Below are 17,915 nucleotides of genomic sequence, written 5' to 3' on the forward strand. Positions count from 1 at the left end.
CTCTGTATAGAATTTATCAAGTTAACAAAAGAAGGACAGAGACACTAGAGAATTTAGTTGATTTGCTGCCCATGTGCCCAATAAATAGTATCTAACTAAATATCTGGCATTAGAAATGCTTCCCAGCAGTCAGTTTACAGACTTTCAGGCTGAGGTGCTTGTATTTACTAATGTATATAATTTCTAGTTATGATATGAAAAGTAAATGCTCTCGGCACTATAACAGTGGTCCCCAAACCTGAAAAAACTAGGACAACATTAATGTGGACACCTTCAGGTAACACCATCCCAGGATTAATTTTACAACAAGGGGGTCATACTAAGGTAAAATTATTTAAGGAAACATTGGATTACCTGATGACATCATTTACCTCCAGGCATTTAAGGGTCAGAATGACAGATGTTAGGCTGGTTCGCTTAATCTCAGGGATCATGTGATCTGGCATACATTTCTCCCAGAACTCCTCACTGTAAATCCGATGGCATTTCCCAGAAGCCGTCCTGCCAGCCCTGCCTGTTCTCTGCACTGCTTCACTTCTTCAGGAAATGAAATAAATATTGAAAGGGAAATCACGCATAGTTATAAAAATAGAAGAAAATAATACTACTCAATTGAACTTACTTTGAAATAGGCACAATTTCCAAGACATCTAGGCCGGCTCTGGGATTATGGTTTAACTGTTTCACAAAGCCGCTGTCTATGACATACCTGAAAAACAAAGTGTTCATAAGGACAACAATGCAAATTACCTCAGAAAAGTTATTTTTTAAAGGGGTTACCCACAGGAGATGGCATAAATATCTGATTGGTGGGGGTCCAATGATCCTCACTTATCAGCAGAACAGATATCCTCTGACCCCTATTTTGCCAGACAAGGTGAACAGGGCCGCATGTGATCATCCCTCTCCATTTAAATGTAGTGTAGTGGTGCAGCTAAGCTTGCTGGTCTTTCTTTTATAATCTCAGCGGTTTGTGCTCCCGCCTTCAGTTTCAGGGACAGTATGTATCCATCTCACAGCACCATTGACATCCATAGTAGAACTCTCATTTCTAGATCTCTCTCCTCCCCTTGCCAGTCAGTCAATCACTGTGAAATAACCCTCCCCCTTATATCCTTTTAACTGTAGAAACATGCTTGACATACATTCTGCAGGCAAAGGTTGAAACATAATCTGGTATCAGTGTCCAAATGTTTATCTGTCCATCAATAAAAAACGCTTTGTAAAAATGAAGCCACCCCAGTGATCAGCCGATTGCCGCAGCTTTAGAACTAGAACTCCAATCAGCGGTCATCACTGGAGAAAGCTGCGGCTGGCCAAGAAAGAGTGGTTCCCACTTCCGGACACATCACTGAAGGAATTGGGTGCAGTGGTCACATGTTGCTGGTATCTTGGCAGTTCTACACTCTGGCTAATAGAGGGTGCCCCCAAGTGAAGGATTACACTCCATAACGTCCAATACCTTTTATTCTCTTGAGGACACAACCCGTTTACATTTTCCTGATAAAGAGGAATATACTTGGAGTTCCTACCACTTGTTGTCCAGGGCCATGAGACCCCTGTACCCAGTTACTGTGCACTGCAGTAATAAGTCCTCCATAATGACTTCACCACTTTGTCCAGCAATTGGCCGCTAAGGTCTCGTTGCACTGTCTTAACGTTGGCGACAACAGGAAGCGGCAAAGGACATCAGTGATCAAAAGCGTAGAAGTGGAGCAAAATTTTAAACACTAGTATATTATATATTTTTTCACCAATAGAAAGGGATTTTTGTGGGCTAAAATGGTCCTTTTAATAGTTTACATTTACAACAATAGAGACCAGAGGACTCAATGTTGTCTTGGTGCAAAACGTTCATTTAAAAAGTCAGGGAAAAACAGAACATCGGGAGAGCTTAATCACCAATCTCTAAACGTTCACAGTATAGTGGTCCCCCATGCATATGTGCTGCTGGTCAGCATTACTATATAACAGAACCAAATACATAACTGAAAATGTAACAACACACAGTCACAACAAATATGTACCTTATCCCTGCAATTGTCACAGAGGTTGCAGCAATGTTTGTGGCTACTACACACTTCCTGATGCCTTTTGGAGGTGGGAGAAAAATTCTTTTTTGCTGATCTGCACATGACACAGAAAAACAGGAAACAGGTCAGTACTTTACTATACATATTCCAAAAAAACACCCCCCTCCACCTAAAACATTCACACTATATCACCTTTCTTTAGATATATGAAGCCGCCACCTCGTGAAGGGAGGTCTGGGATAAAAACCTTATATTTTCCCATCAGTCATTATATATATATATATATATATATACACACACACACATACATAAATATATATATACACACACACATATATATATATATATACATACATACACACACACACACACACACACACACACACACAAATGCCCTTAAAAAATGCAGACTGCAACATGCTAACTCAAATAAAAAAAGGTAGCACACAAGTCTTCTGTATATTGTATCAGGGCTCCAAATGGCAACTAAAATGGTCCAATGCAAGAAAAGAAAATTATTTGGCTACTAAATTTTTAGACTTTGTTTAGACTGAGAAAGCGGTTCTTGCTGTGTTTTTTGCCTGCGGTGCTCAATGGTCGCAGCCGAAAAACATTGCGAGGCAAGTGTTCTGCCAGCAGGTCATGATCTGCCTCGGAATTCCGGAAGGAATTTTGAGGCAGATTTTTCTGCCTGCAAAAAAAAAAAAGAAAACTGTGTGAACAGGGCCTTATAATTATATTTTTAGTATTATTGTTACTTAATTAACGCCTTCAGGACGAAGCCGTGTTTTGATTTTTCATTTTCGTTTTTCACTCCCCGCATTCCAAGAGCCATAACTTTTTTATTTTTCCGTCAATAGAGTGGTGTGAGGGCTTATTTTTGCGGGAGGAGCTGTAGTTTCTTTTGGTAGCATTTATACTTCCATATAATGTACTGGGAAACTGAAAAATAATTATTTACGGGCTTAAGTTGGAAAAGACTGCGATTCCTCAATTGTTTTTTGGGTTTAGTTTTTACGGTTTTCACCGTGCGGTAAAAACGTCAACTTCTTTATTCTGTGGCGCAATACGATTACGGGGATACCAAATTTATATAGTTTTTTTTAAAAATATTTTACAACTTTAATTGATAATAAAATTTGTTAGAAAAAAAAAATATTTTGTGTTGTCACATTCTGAGAGCCATAAAGTTTTTATTTTTCCATCAATAGAGCGGTATGAGGGCTTATTTGCGGGACGAGCAGTAGTTTTTATCGGTGCCATTTTTTGGTACGTAGAACTTTTTAATCACTTTAGATTTTTTTTTTTGAGAACTAAGTTGACCAAAAAACAAAGATTTTGGCAGTTTACATATTTTATTTTTCTACGGCGTTCACCGTGTGAATTAAATAACGGTGTATTGTAATATTTTAGACTTTTACTGGCAGCGATACCAATTTTATTTTATTTTTTACATTACTTTAGGGGGAAAATGGGAAGAGGTTTTTTGTTTTTTTAACTTTTAATATTTTTTTTTCACAACTAAAAACGTTCACTTTTTTTTTTTTTTTTTAACATACTTTATTAGCCCCCCTCGTTAGATCGCTGGTACAATATACTGTAATACTAACGTATTGCAGTATATTGTCATTTTACAGGCTTCTTTTAAGCCCTACCACAGAGGCAGAGTGAAGGCAGCCCTGTGGGCCTTCATTAGGCCCCTGGGCAGCCAATACAACCGTGGTCACCCCCCGATCTCACTGCGGCAGGGGCGATGAGCTGTCAGAGCGGACCGACCCCCTCTTTTCAATGCCTCAGATGCTGCGGTCGCGATTGACCGCAGCATTTGAGGGGTTAAACAGCCAGGAACAGAGCGATCGCTGCCCCAGCTGTTAGTCCTGGGTGTCCAGCCGACGCCTGCAGCATATGGAGTGTGCTCAGTGCTTGAGCGCGCTACAAACATGACCCCCTGCACCCGGACGTCTGGGTGCACGAAATGGTTAATGTAAGTTGATGTATTAATTGTTTGTTATGAATGTCCTGTATTCGTGAGGTTATCTTTTTATGGAACAAACTGTGTGACTATTATTAATTTTTCCTTTTGGGATCAATAAAGTATTTCTTATCTTATATTAGGAGCCAATGACACAAGTGATTCTTTTATTTTTTTTTAAGCCTAGAGCCCTCCTGCAAAAACATAGATTAAAAGGCAACATGCTGTCCGTCTGCAACGGACGCTAGAGGAAACCTAGGAACTTACTGCACACTACCTTTTGGCTCCGAAGTGATTTTTTTTAGCCTGAAGCCCTGTGTATTATATATTATTTATGTATAGAAGAAACTTTGAAAACCAAACTGAAATAGGGCAGGGCATAATACATTACTTACAAGAGTATTGAAATGTATTATATTAAAGGGGTTGTCCGGGCACGGACAGTTCTTTCATACCGATAACCTATCTACAGCATAGGTCATCAATATATAAAATCGATGGGGGTCCGACACCCAGAACCCGCAACGATCAGCTGTTCCGGCTGCCCACGGGCACCAGATGTTATGCAGGGTTCAGCGCCAGAAGCAGATGGCTCCATAAACTGTATAGCGGCCGTGCTGCAGAGCTGAAACTCTGCTCCTTTCCGGGTATAGGGTGGTTTAACCACAGGATAGGTCATCAGTATGAAAAACAGACCTGTGCCCGGAACAACCCTTTTAAGGACCGAAAATTTTAGTTCTGAAATGCCCAAGTTTTTGGCAATTTTTTTAAGAAATAAACTTTGGTAAAGTAAAAAAAACAAAACACTTTCTTTTCCCATAAAGCTAGCTTTTATTAGGCAAAAGTATATAAAAAAAATATACCTACATGGTAACAACCGGTAGTATAAAGTTAACATATTATTTATACAGTGAACGGTGTAAAAAAAACAAACAAACCACTAACCAAAAACCAATAGCAGAATTGCGATTTTTTTTTTTTCCACCTACCCCCCAAAAAAAAGGAATAGTTAAGTTGTATGTACCACAAAATGGTGCCAATGACAACTACAACTCGCCACTGTCTTACCTGTCGGCATAGAACCATACAATGGTAAGATAAGGAGCCCTTCCACAGCGGAGTCATAGACATCATGTCGATAGTCTATCATTTCAGCTTTTTGGTAAAGCACATCACATGCCTTCTCAATTTCGGATTGACCTGTAGTATAGAAAATGTACTGGGATGGGGATTTATCTTTGGAATCTTTCTGAAACTTACAGCTTGTTACCACACGTCATAGATGGCTATGCAAGTTAAAATATTGTCACAAGAGCACAGAGGCCCAATATTTACAAAGACTGGCGTATTTTATGCCAAAGCAGAGGGGGTAGCTGGCGAGATTTAAGCCATAGTCGCACACCCCTTAATACATTTTGCGCTTTATATATAATTATATCAGTTTATAAAATTGAGAGCTCATATTTGGTCAAATAATTTATTTTGGCCTAAGGCTCCTTGATTTTCTAGAATTATTCCACTTCTCAATTTCAAAACCTTTGAGGTGACTGTAAACAATTTTTAAAGGCGATTTATACCTTTGAAATCATTTATTTTATTTTTTTTAAAATAAAATTGTCCATCAGTTAGATTGATGCAACTTCCTAAATACATTTTATTAAAAACTACTTTTACTTTTTGAGGTACAGCTGCTTTGTATTCTGTATACAGAGCAGCCATTTCTTGCACTGAATCCTGTATCTGTCAGGTCCGCTGCACTGACGGGTTCATGTACAGCGGGTCCGGAGTGTCTCTGACAAGCAGGATCGAGCTGCTATCGATCACATCTAAATTCATAGCTTTGATGTGATCGATAGCAGGTGAATCCTGCGTGTCAGAGACGTGTACCTGGTGGATTCACGTCTTAGCGAACTATACAGTTGCTCTGTATACAGAATAAAAAGCAAGTGTATTTCAAGAAGTAAAAATAATTTTTTATAAAATGTATTCAGGAAGCTGCACCAATCACACTAATGCACAGTTTAAAAAAAAAAAAAAAAAAACATTTCAAAAGGTGTACATAGACTTTAATGCAATGGCCTGTGATCTTATGAGAACATCTTACCTGTGAGAAAAACAAGAATATCGCCCGCTGGTTCATTTAAGTGTGTCTGCAGCGTGACTTTCACAGTCTTCGGGGAAAAGAAAAAAAAAAAAACACACGTCAAAGATTACATTTAAAACCTTGTGCTTTATGGTACGTGTCATAAAAAGCTGAACATTCATTTTGCTTTCCAGTAACACCATAGGCTGTTTATTTCTGGATAAACGCTCTAGGTAAGAGTTGTGTAAGATGTTGCAATCTGCGTATGTGCTTGAATGGATGATTCATCTTGTTTGGTGAACCTTCTCTTATAGAATAGAGAATTGCATTTACAGTATCTGCCAATATATACCTATTATCCATGTCTTCCTATTCAACAAGAGGTATAGGGGAGGGCAGATGGGGTGAAATCAAACAACCCCCGAGATTTGTTTTCCATGGCACTGCATTTCGGGTCTATTCTGTTAATGAAGCCAAACAGAGGCACCCTGGGAATTTGATTTCGCTCCATCTGTTACTCCCTATTGGCCGACTTGTTGCTATTCGTAAATAGAGCAATTCAGCGAATAGGTGTATCTTAAGGAGACTCCAAATGTAAAAGATCTTTTGGTTCAGAGTTTATATACTAATTAATACCCAATCGAGAATGATCTTCTGGTCCCAAGGACTGAGATGGGGCTGTTCTCCTTGTGGACGGTGTATTTCATGTCCAAATATTAAGAAAGATGTTGAATTCTTGATCTCCGAGGGTACAAAACATTTAAGATTGTGCGGCCCATTACGTGTACAACATGAAGCGTGATTTATTACACTACGTGTCAATGTGCCATGGTCTATGAAGGCCTAACCACTCGAGAGCTAAAAGTCTGAGTTAGAGAACATGTAAGGGACATCGAATCGGCTCAGGCTGTACGTTAAATGGGGAAAAACTTGCCAAACTAAAAACTATTCCTCGTCACTTTAGGCAATATCACAACTGCAACTCTAAATTGTTGAAAGTGAAAGGGATTTACCATCTCCAGACCAATAGAAGAGGAGGTGATACTATGAAGAAAATTCTACATCAGGAGAGCTAGTGGATTTGGAGGTTAGGGACCCTACAACCGCGTGGAAGTCCCACAAATTTGCAACGTATCTCTGATTGATGATACTGTTCATCTGTGGTTTTCCTATAATAGATTTAATTTGTAATGGTTTTTTTTATGTGATTTTAATAGGATTTCTTTTCTACTTAAATGTAGGGGATGAACGTGTGTGTACCATTGACCATGATATATACAAGGAACATGTCATTTAGGAAATATCCCTGCACTACTAAACCTACTTTTTATGTTCCAGAATTCTATTATATTTGACAAATTTTTATTAGATTTTTTATTTTTTCACTTTTTGTGTGTAACTGCGGTGGGGCTTTGGATTTTGATGCACCATATATTTTAATTTTTTTGGCTTACCTTGCGTTAAAATATTTATATGATGCTTAAACAGTACACATATATTTTTACACTTTGTAGTATCACATATGATACCTTTTTTCATATATATCACATAAGTATATATATATATATATATATATATATATATATAGAATCTCTTAGCAATAATAGTATTTGCTATTTAGTAATAAGCACATTAATATTTGTACTGTGATGGTCATAATTTTTGTGTACGAGATGTCTCACTAACACACACTTTGCAATATCCAATAAATTAGTATATAAAATGTGTGACAGATCTATTGGGCATTTATTTGTTTATAAATAGTGCAGGGAGATACGACAATAAGTTTATATATTAGACTTCTATTTTTGGCAATATGCTGTTCCTTTCGATGTCGTAGCCATATTTTGAGAGGCTCTCTCTATATGATTCCAACTACTATACCAGTCTAATACAGCATTTATGTGGTTAACAAAATTGGTTGGCTATGTCTTCTGTCTCACCCATGCTTCTATTCCGGGTCCTGTGCGCATGCCCAGGCGTCCATGGTAACCTTGAATGATTCAGTATCCCTATGTGGATGTGATGCGTCATGATGTAATGACGTAGTATGCATGTGAACGCATTACGTGACGCTGCTCTCATAGGGAGGTACACCACGGAGAAGTGAAGCATGACGCCGCTATTGGATTGAGGTAATTAACAAACCGAGACATATGGAGTGAGACATACATGATTGGTCAATGGCCCTATAAATAGGGAGTAGTTTATGTAGGACTCCACCCCCAGACGAAGGCGCTTGCCGAAACGCGCGTCAGGGTAGGACACCATTCCAGGGAATTAGAAATGACTGGTTAGTAACTGTGATGTATTAATGTGGGGGATTGTGAGGAGTTTTTTTTACCAACTTGCGCACTTAGCACTTTACATGTGGAAATATATTGTCCACTAAAGTGGAAGTTTAGTAAGATCCATGTTATTTAGTAATATTATTATTATTCGTATGCCTATAGGCTAGCCATTAACACATCAGCTTTTCTTTATCCACCCATACATACTGCACTGTAGTAGTTATCTCATGATATATGCATTGACAATGGAAAGTTTTGTACAGTATTGATATATGATATTCCTGGTGTGGTGATCCTATTTGTTCATCAGTGTGGATTTATATATATATATATATATATATATATATATAAATAAATAAATAGTTACATTCTTACAAAATGAAATAAAGTATGTATTTTTATTGAGCTTATAGACTCAGTCTTGTATTGGTTTTCTTTTAAGAAGACTGTGTAGGATGTAGTTGGTGTATTTCTTCTCCCGAAGGAAAATAAACCCCACTTTAATGCCAACTATAGGTGGCCACCCTGCAAGTCTGTGTCAAAGCAGAGGGCAGGAGTTACATCGGAGATGCCGGACACTTCACTTTCAGCACGTGAGGATTGAAACTTAGTTTCCAGAGTGTCAAAAAGCTCTGACAGATTCCCTTTATTGTCTCCCTTGCTTTCTGCTGAATCTCCACAAGGAGTATTCTAATAACGCTGGGTTTATATTATGGCCACAAGACTCGAACTCCTCACAATTATACTGAACTCTATGGTGATCTAAATTCAGTAGAACTGCGGGGGTCCGGATGTTAAATAAATTTACTGCAGTATGGATGATAAAATTCATCCGTATGTCTGAACCCAGCCGAAGAGTATATTTTCATGGCATACGGAACAAATCCTGAAATCTGTAAATTAGCATTATTAGTTAATTAGAAGAACTAAAGCACGTACCTCTGTAACATAAGCACTGTTGTCTTTGTCTCGCGGGCCAATCAGATTATGGAATCGCTCTTTAATTGGAAAGACCTTTCCTGGAATAGTGCATACTGGACAATTGCCAAAGAATTTAGACAGTCTCTCAATGTCCAGAGTAGCAGACATTACTATAACTTTGAGAGGGTATTTCCTATTTGAAGTGCATTTCATCAGGAATTGTTTTCTCAAAAGACCAAACAAAATGTCCTGGGGGAAAAAAATGTTATAGAGTTAATTATAAAAGTGCAAGCGCACAGCCCAATTGCAGAGTTTGTTGGGGAGAAAAAAAGGGGGGTAAGAAAAAGTCAGAGGTAATGAAGTGGATGACGGGCAAGTCACTTACGGAGAACTAAGAGAGCTCAAACAGTAGGGTTTGGATCCATGACACAACCATAGGTCAGATATGTAATAAGCGGGTTGCCTGCTATCGATTATTCTAGGTACCAGAAGGTATTTTGGAAGAAAGTTTGTAGTTTTAATTTTATTTTCGGTGGTAGCGTGTCACTAAAGGACTCTATCTCCTACATAAGGAGATGGGCGCTATAATGTAGGTGACAGCAGTGCTTTTTATTTAAAAAAACCGATCTATTTTCACCACTTTATTAGCGATTTTAGCTTTATGCTAATGAGTTTCTCAATGGACAACTGGGCGTGTTTTACCATTGACCAAGTGGGCGTTGTACAGAGGAGTGTATGACGCTGACCAATCAGCGTCATACACTTCTCTCCATTCATTTACTCAGCGCATAGGGATCCTTTTAGATCTCTATGTGCTGTCTTATACTAACACATTAACGATACTGAAGTGTTTTTGACAGTGAATAGACATTCCACGGGATGTCTATTCGCAATCCCGACACTTCGTTAATGCTTCTGTGGTAGATACAGCAGAGCAAGCGTAATCTCACTGAAACCTGTCATTTACAGCGTGATCTCGCGAGATTACGCTTGCTCTGCTGTAACTACCACAGAAGTGTCGGGATTGTGAATAGACATCCCGTGGAATGTCTATTCACTGTCTAAACACTTCAGTATCGTTAATGTGTTAGTATAAGACAGCACATAGTGATCTAAAAGGATCCCTATGCGCTGACTAAACGAATGGAGAGAAGTGAATGATGCTGATTGGTCAGCGTCATATACTCCTCTGTACAACGCCCACTTGGTCTAAAGTAAAACGGAAGGCCAACTACAATAATTCTATCTACCCCAAGAGAAAAACGAATAGGAGTGTAGAATCTACGCCCAGATATCACGAGCATGAACCTAATTTGGGCCAACGAGGATTAAAGGTAATTAATCTAACTTATCATTCACTAACTGAAAGTGATTACTCCTTGTTGGAGAAAGGCCTGACATTTTCGCCTGCTTCCTCTTTTGACCCCTTCCTAGCCATAAAAGACCTGCATTTGTTTGGAAGATCTTTGATCTTTAAGAGGTGGTACTTCAAAGAAGAAGATACCATATTCACAACCACCCAAGAAAGGGAAACTTTGAAAATTTTGGAAGCACTATACAATCAGGACGAAACGACATCTGCAGGTAAGATACCCGATTGTATAAGGCGCAAATCAACAAAATTTCCCCCCCTCACCATCTGCCCGGCTGTAGACTTATTTGTAAAATTAGTGTCAAACGAATGGGCCACCATCTCTAGCAAAATTAAAAATGACAACTTGCTAAGAGATGAAAGAAAAAGTTTAAAACAAAATTAAATCGTGGCACGATACAGTTATTAAACCAGCAGACAAAGGGGGCAATGTAGTACTGTGGCCCCGCAAAATGTATGTGAATGAGGCTAATCGTCAACTTAGAGACCCAGCATGTTACAAAAAACTTACATTTAATCCCTTACTATCCTTCAGCTCGGAACTCATGCAGATCTTACAACGGGCCAGTGACAATGGAACTATCTCTAACATCTTAAAAGACTCTTTATTTGTCATGGAATCAACAATACCAACGTTATATCTCATGCCGAAAATCCATAAAGACATCAAAAACCCTCCAGGTAGGCCCATTATTTCTGGTTCCGGGGGTTTAACTGGAAAAAAATCTGTAAATGGATTGACTTTCATCTTAAGCCACTCGTCGAATGTCTCCCATCCTATCTTAGAGATTGGTGCTGATCTCTTATTAAAAATCGACGGGATACATTTAGACCCAGATCACATCTTGGTCACGTGCGACGTTGAATCTCTCTACACGAGCATCCATCATGCTGATGGATTGCACGCTGTGGAGAGCTTTCTACGCATGAGTGATGTTGAGAATGAGGTGTCCCGATTACTTATAATTCTATTGGACTTTGTCCTTAAACACAACTTTTTCACGTTTAACAACTCTTTCTACCTACAGCTCCAGGGAACGGCAATGGGGGCAGCCTGTGCTCCCTCCTATGCCAACCTTTTCCTGGGGCTGTGGGAGAGAGACCTTTTCATGTCGGATCGGATGCCATCGATGAGTCGGGTTCTCTTCTGGGCCCGATTCATCGATGACATTTTCTTGATCTGGCAGGGCACTGATGAGGAATTATCCCTATTTATCAAGACACTCAATCAAAACACCCTCAACATAAATCTCACATATAAATGGAGTCGACAAAGCATTGAATTTCTAGATATCTGCATTAAACAAGACACTAATGGTTTTTTACAGACCGATTTATACCGCAAAGCAACATCAACTAACTCCCTGTTGCACGCAACATCGTCGCACCCACGCCATGTAATCGAAGCAATTCCTACGGGTCAATTCCTCCGCGTGAAAAAGATTTTCTCAACCTCTGAAGATTTTAAAACCCGCTCTAACGAATTAAAGGACAGGTTTGCCCAAAGGGGATATAGCCATCGGAACATCCGTCAAGCGCACTATCGAGCACAACAAACCCCAAGAGACCAACTTTTAAAAACATCTGTTAAAAACCAACGAGAACAAAAGGTGAGATTTGTAACCACATACAACTCATGTTGGGTGGAAATGCGCGACATTATGTCAAAATTTTGGCCAGTTCTCCTAACTGATGTAACACTACAAAAAAATTCTACCTAAGTATCCGGCCATGGCACCTCGTAGAGCGCCTAATCTTCGTGACTCTATTGTTCATAGCTATCTGACACCAGCCAAACTAGGGCAAGTCTTTGGCACAAAGGGCCCAAAATGGGGTTGTAAACCATGCAGTGACTGCCTCAGCTGCCCCAATATTATAAGATCCCAGTCCTTCACTGACTCTAGCGGTAAGGGTCAATTTAAAATCTGTTGGCCCATCACATGCAGGACAAAAGGAGTAATTTATCACGCTACGTGCCCATGTCCCAAAATTTATATTGGCATGACTACTTGAGAACTCCGAGTACGAGTAAGAGAACATGTCAGAGACATTGAAAATGCAAAAACAGAGAGTGATATCGAAGCATTGAAAACAATTCCCAGACACTTCCTCTCTCACCATGCGTGTGACTCTAAATTACTTAAAGTATGTGGCATCGACCACATCAACACACATATGAGAGGTGGAGATTTAAAACAACGTCTCCTCCAAAAAGAGTGTAAATGGATCTGGAAACTCCAAATGATGGTGCCTAAAGGCCTTAATGAAACCGCCGGGTTCTCTGCTTTTCTCCGATTGCCCGCCTAATTTTAGTGGTGTTGGGTGTTTAAAGTTTGTATTTTACCATTTTATGATTTTAATTATCTATATCTCTCGTTATACAGATGAGACGTATATCGATATTGTTACCCTTACTATTGAGGTCTTTTTGTTCCTTCTCATTTGGACTCCTCATACAACTTGGACACCAATCATGCCTGACGACAAGCAACTTTGACTCTGTTACTCTCATTTTCGTCCACCAACGACGTATGAGATACCTATTTATGGTCATCCCATAGGCATCATTGTAATTTTATTGTTGAGTTATTTATGCTGCTATACTTGAGATCTTATTCAAGATAATTTGGCTATGTTATTCAAATTAATCTATTAAATATATTCATTTGATCTCATTACTTTCACCGTATCTCATCCATTCCTTGTTATGAACCCTTCTTCACCTAACACTATTCATATTGTTATTTTATTATGCATCTTTTGATACATAGGGACCTTCACTTGTATATTTTAATACACTCCGTCATTTTAATTATTTACTAATTAATTTTTTGTACTGTTTTTGATGTATTACACACCATAATAGGTGTTGTAAATGTGAGCCCTCAATATCATATCTTTGCCCTTATTATACTTCTCACTTTCATTATCACTTTTACTTTCCCTCTTCTACTTCCAACACTACCAATATCATGTTTATATTTCTTAAACAAGATCTATACCATTCATTTATTTATCTTATTTGTATTGTAGGTTTCTCCTCATTACTTCACATCTATTCACATTTATCATTCAGCACTATTTTCACTCATTTTCCTTCGCTCTATATTCAATGAGCATCCATATTCACTTTTACTTATCCTCCTTCCCCCTTTTCCCAGTCACGGAGCTATCACACCATTTACATATTTCACTTTTGCAACAACCACTAAGCCTTAGTCACACTGGCATTGTTGCGTTATTTACCTGCACAGTGTCTTATTCTTATACACCTTTTTAAACCTTGATACACAATTGTATTACACACACATTTCCACCGTATTTATTCGCAGCATATTAACTATGAACTTCTTGTTCTAAACTACATATCTACTGTCCTTGATTAAACTTCTATATACGATCTTTGTAGTTATCCCATATCTCCCATCTGGCGCCATTCTGCGTACAACTCTGCCTTGTTGTTTACATTTTTCAATCATTACTTAGATTTCCCTGTGTCGCTCTCTCATTGGTGGTTGAGGTGCGGCCCCCGCCTCTGTCATCCACGGCGAGCCTTCGCTTGATCCACGTGACCGAGTCGTACTGACGCGGTCGCGTGTTTCCGGTTTGGGCTTTCCGTCACTGACACTGACGTGCGTGCCCTATCCCGGCCACGGTAAGACAGCGACCTATAATCATACAGGGAAACACAACACAATCGGCTTTTACACGCAACAGCTGCATTTCTTTCAGCTCATTGGCCCAAGTCCAAATAAAGGACCTTTGACCTCAACCCTACACCACCCCCAGACGAAGGCATTAGCGCCGAAACGCGCGTTGGGGTGGACTTTGGCTGCACTTACCTTGTTCCACTACCATAGGTATGTGAGACCTCATTGACTCTTTGAAAAATATTTTCACTTACTCTTTCATTTACTTTGCCTTGCATGTTTTCGCTCCTTTGTACTTAGTATGTCGAGTGGCACTTGTGCTGCTCCATCTGTTTTCTTGCTATTATAAAACCATCTGACACACTTGTATGTAGTCTGTTATATTGCATATTCATATACGCATTTCATTGAACTATTTCTTGTACAGACTGCCATTTAACGGATGTATACATACATTTACCACCTCATTTAAGGACGCACATGCACTTTATGTACCATTCCCTTGCGTAGCTATATGGTTTGACTACATTTACCAGCCAAAGATCCCTGTTTTTACTGTGGTTTTTTGGATTCTTTTTATATTGTGTTATCAATGTTAATAAAGCATTTTTTTTATATTTCCTACTTCTCAGTTTTCCAGCGTCAATCCTTCTTTTTTGGTTCTCTATTGCATTTCTGATGCTGTTAGGGTTTCACATCCTGAAATCGACCCATCTGTCCACACATATTTCCATGTGTGACTTGTCCTGGACTTATGGTTATGCAGATTTCTGTTGCTTTCCTTCTTGAATCGGTTATATATATCGTTAATGTGTTAGTATAAGACAGCACATAGTGATCTAAAAGGATCCCTATGCGCTGACTAAACGAATGGAGAGAAGTGAATGACGCTGATTGGTCACTGATTGGTCAGCGTCATACACTCCTCTGTACAACGCCCACTTGGTCTAAAGTAAAACACGCCCAGTTGTCCATTGAGAAACTCATTAGCATAAAGCTAAAATCGCTAATAAAGTGGTGAAAATAGTTTTTTTTAAATAAAAAGCATTACTGTCACCTACATTACAGCGCCGATCTCCTTATACAGGAGACAGGGCACTTATAATGTGGTGACAGAGCCTCTAAGTTTCTTTTTGCAGGGTGGCCTCAACCCAATCCACCCTGAAGATGTGGGTTAACTTCTGCAAGAAGGAGTAAAGATGGTGGATCTGAAGAAAGCCATTCTTGTGAAACGGTTTTAAGGGCCACACTGGGGACAATAAAAAAGCTTCCTTTTTTTTTTGCATTTAAGGTATATACGTAAACGTCAGAATTCATGCTTATGGATTCAGAAGGGGATGTCATCAAAGCTCCTGTAGTTGTAATGTGTAGGTCCACATAACGTATATATTTATAACTGTTCTATAGCCAGTTAAATATAAAATTGCACCTACAGTACTTAAACTCCGCTCATGAGCTTCATCCAAGACAACTGTGCTGAATTTTGTGAGGTTGGGATCGGTCAGAGTGTGTCTCAGCAGACATCCATCAGTCATGTACATGATTGCAGTATTCTATAGGAAGACATGAATAAACATATATTACAATAAAATGATACTTTCATCATACCTATACATGAAATGACTTGCCTGAGCAGTTACATTCAGTTTTACCTCCACTTTTTGTTTTGTACTTTGTTAACTCCCTTCCCATACAGCAGCCATCACACACACGTTATCCATCACATCTAAGTTCATAACTTAGTTACTTGAGACACGCAATACCCGCTGTCACTGAACCAATCAGCCCCGCTGACCTGACCGATTCACGTCTTTGTGCAAGATACAGCTGCTCTGTATACATTATACAAAGCAGCTGTATCTCAAAAAGTGAAAATAATTTTTAATAAAAAGTAATTACAAAGTTGCACCAAACACAATAATATATATTTTTTTTAATTAAAATATAAAACAAAACCATTTTCAGAGGTACATAGCTTTTAAGGAGTTGGTAACATCAGATGGTGCAACTATATTAAAGGGGTTTTCCCATAATCCATATTTATCATCTATCCACAGGAAAGGTGATAAATATCTGAAAGGTGGGGGTCCAATGGCTGTGACCACCAATGATCATAAGAACAGGCTTACCTTGCCATTCCTGGGAGCCCACATATAAATGGAGGGGTAGACCACATGCTCGGCCACCGCTCCATTCATTTCTGGGAGGCTGTGGAAGATAGCGCTCGGTAGCCCCATAGAAACAATTGGAGCGGTGGTTGAGAATGCGCACTACCGCTCAATTCCTATGGGCCTCCTAGGAATGGCAAGGTAAGTTTGTTCTCATGAACAATGGGAATCCCAGCAGTCGAACCCCCCCAATCAGATATTTATCACCTATCCTGTGGATAGGTGCAACAATCCAACCCCTTTAAGTTTGAAGGCACCGCTGAAGATGCATTTAAGAGAAAACCCAAAATACACGACAGACAAATAGATTAAAAAAAGAAAAGAGCTTAGAAGAGACTACCTACTTGTGAAGTGCAATCATCAAAACGCACTTGGTACCCTACTGTACGCCCCAACGAACAATCCATTTCTTCTGCAACCCTTTGTGCCACAGAAATTGTTGCTACGCGTCGAGGTTGGGTGACACCAATAATACCATGTTTACCAAAACCTTCAAATAGAAAGTCATTTAAACCATTAAAATTTAATCAAAAGGTTAGGAAAGAATGCAACTTGTACTGGGATGTAGCTAACGTTTTGACAGCAGTGAGATAAACCTGGCTAAACAAAAAGTCAAATCATGTTCTACTATCCTGGGCAAGGTCAGGATTTCATGTATCCGCATTGTTTCTTTAACAGTGTAACGGATACGGTATGTAAGTACCAATAATATATACAAGATTGAATTAGCTACTTAAAGAAGCGCATACATTTTCAGCTAAAATCAGGCCTGGTTTTGATACAAACATGAGTTAAGAACGCTTCTGTGGGAAAATATAATCTAAAGCAAATTATTCAATGCTGACAGGCATTAGCAGAAGCACTTTTTTTTGATTTGGGCATATTAGTGACTCTAGGTTAAAGAGGCTCTGTCACCAGATTTTGCAACCCCTATCTCCTATTGCAGCAGATAGGTGCTGCAATGTAGATTACAGTATCGTTTTTATTTTTTAAAAACGAGCATTTTTGGCCAAGTTATGACCATTTTTGTATTTATGCAAATGAGGCTTGCAAAAGTACAACTGGGCGTGTTGAAAAGTAAAAGTACAACTGGGCGTGTATTATGTGCGTACATCGGGGCGTGTTTACTACTTTTACTAGCTGGGCGTTCTGATGAGAAGTATCATCCACTTCTCTTCAGAACGCCCAGCTTCTGGCAGTGCAGCACTGTGACGTCACTCACAGGTCCTGCATCGTGTCGGCACCAGAGGCTACAGATGATTCTGCAGCAGCATCAGCATTTGCAGGTAAGTAGCTACATCGACTTACCTGCAAACGCCGCTGCTGCTGCAGAATCATCTGTAGCCTCTGGTGCCGATGTGTCCTCGCTCGTCTGACACGATACAGGACCTGTGAGTGACGTCACAGCGTGATCTCTTGAGAACA

General features: G+C 39.3%; 1 protein-coding gene across 1 annotated transcript in view; it reads right to left on the minus strand.

Moving 5' to 3' along the window:
• Nucleotides 1–17,915, minus strand: part of DHX40 (DEAH-box helicase 40) — a 69,770-nt gene that overhangs the window by 42,277 nt on the left and 9,578 nt on the right. The window contains exons 4-11 of the mRNA XM_075853043.1: nucleotides 16,835–16,980; nucleotides 15,756–15,875; nucleotides 9,319–9,549; nucleotides 6,110–6,176; nucleotides 5,074–5,205; nucleotides 2,028–2,127; nucleotides 623–709; nucleotides 355–537 (exon numbers count right to left, since the gene is read on the minus strand). Coding sequence (XP_075709158.1) covers nucleotides 355–537; nucleotides 623–709; nucleotides 2,028–2,127; nucleotides 5,074–5,205; nucleotides 6,110–6,176; nucleotides 9,319–9,549; nucleotides 15,756–15,875; nucleotides 16,835–16,980 — 1,066 coding nt within the window. The remainder of the gene's footprint in view (nucleotides 1–354; nucleotides 538–622; nucleotides 710–2,027; nucleotides 2,128–5,073; nucleotides 5,206–6,109; nucleotides 6,177–9,318; nucleotides 9,550–15,755; nucleotides 15,876–16,834; nucleotides 16,981–17,915) is intronic.

Source organism: Rhinoderma darwinii, chromosome 2 (genome assembly GCF_050947455.1).
Source record: "Rhinoderma darwinii isolate aRhiDar2 chromosome 2, aRhiDar2.hap1, whole genome shotgun sequence".
Taxonomy (NCBI): domain Eukaryota; kingdom Metazoa; phylum Chordata; class Amphibia; order Anura; family Rhinodermatidae; genus Rhinoderma; species Rhinoderma darwinii.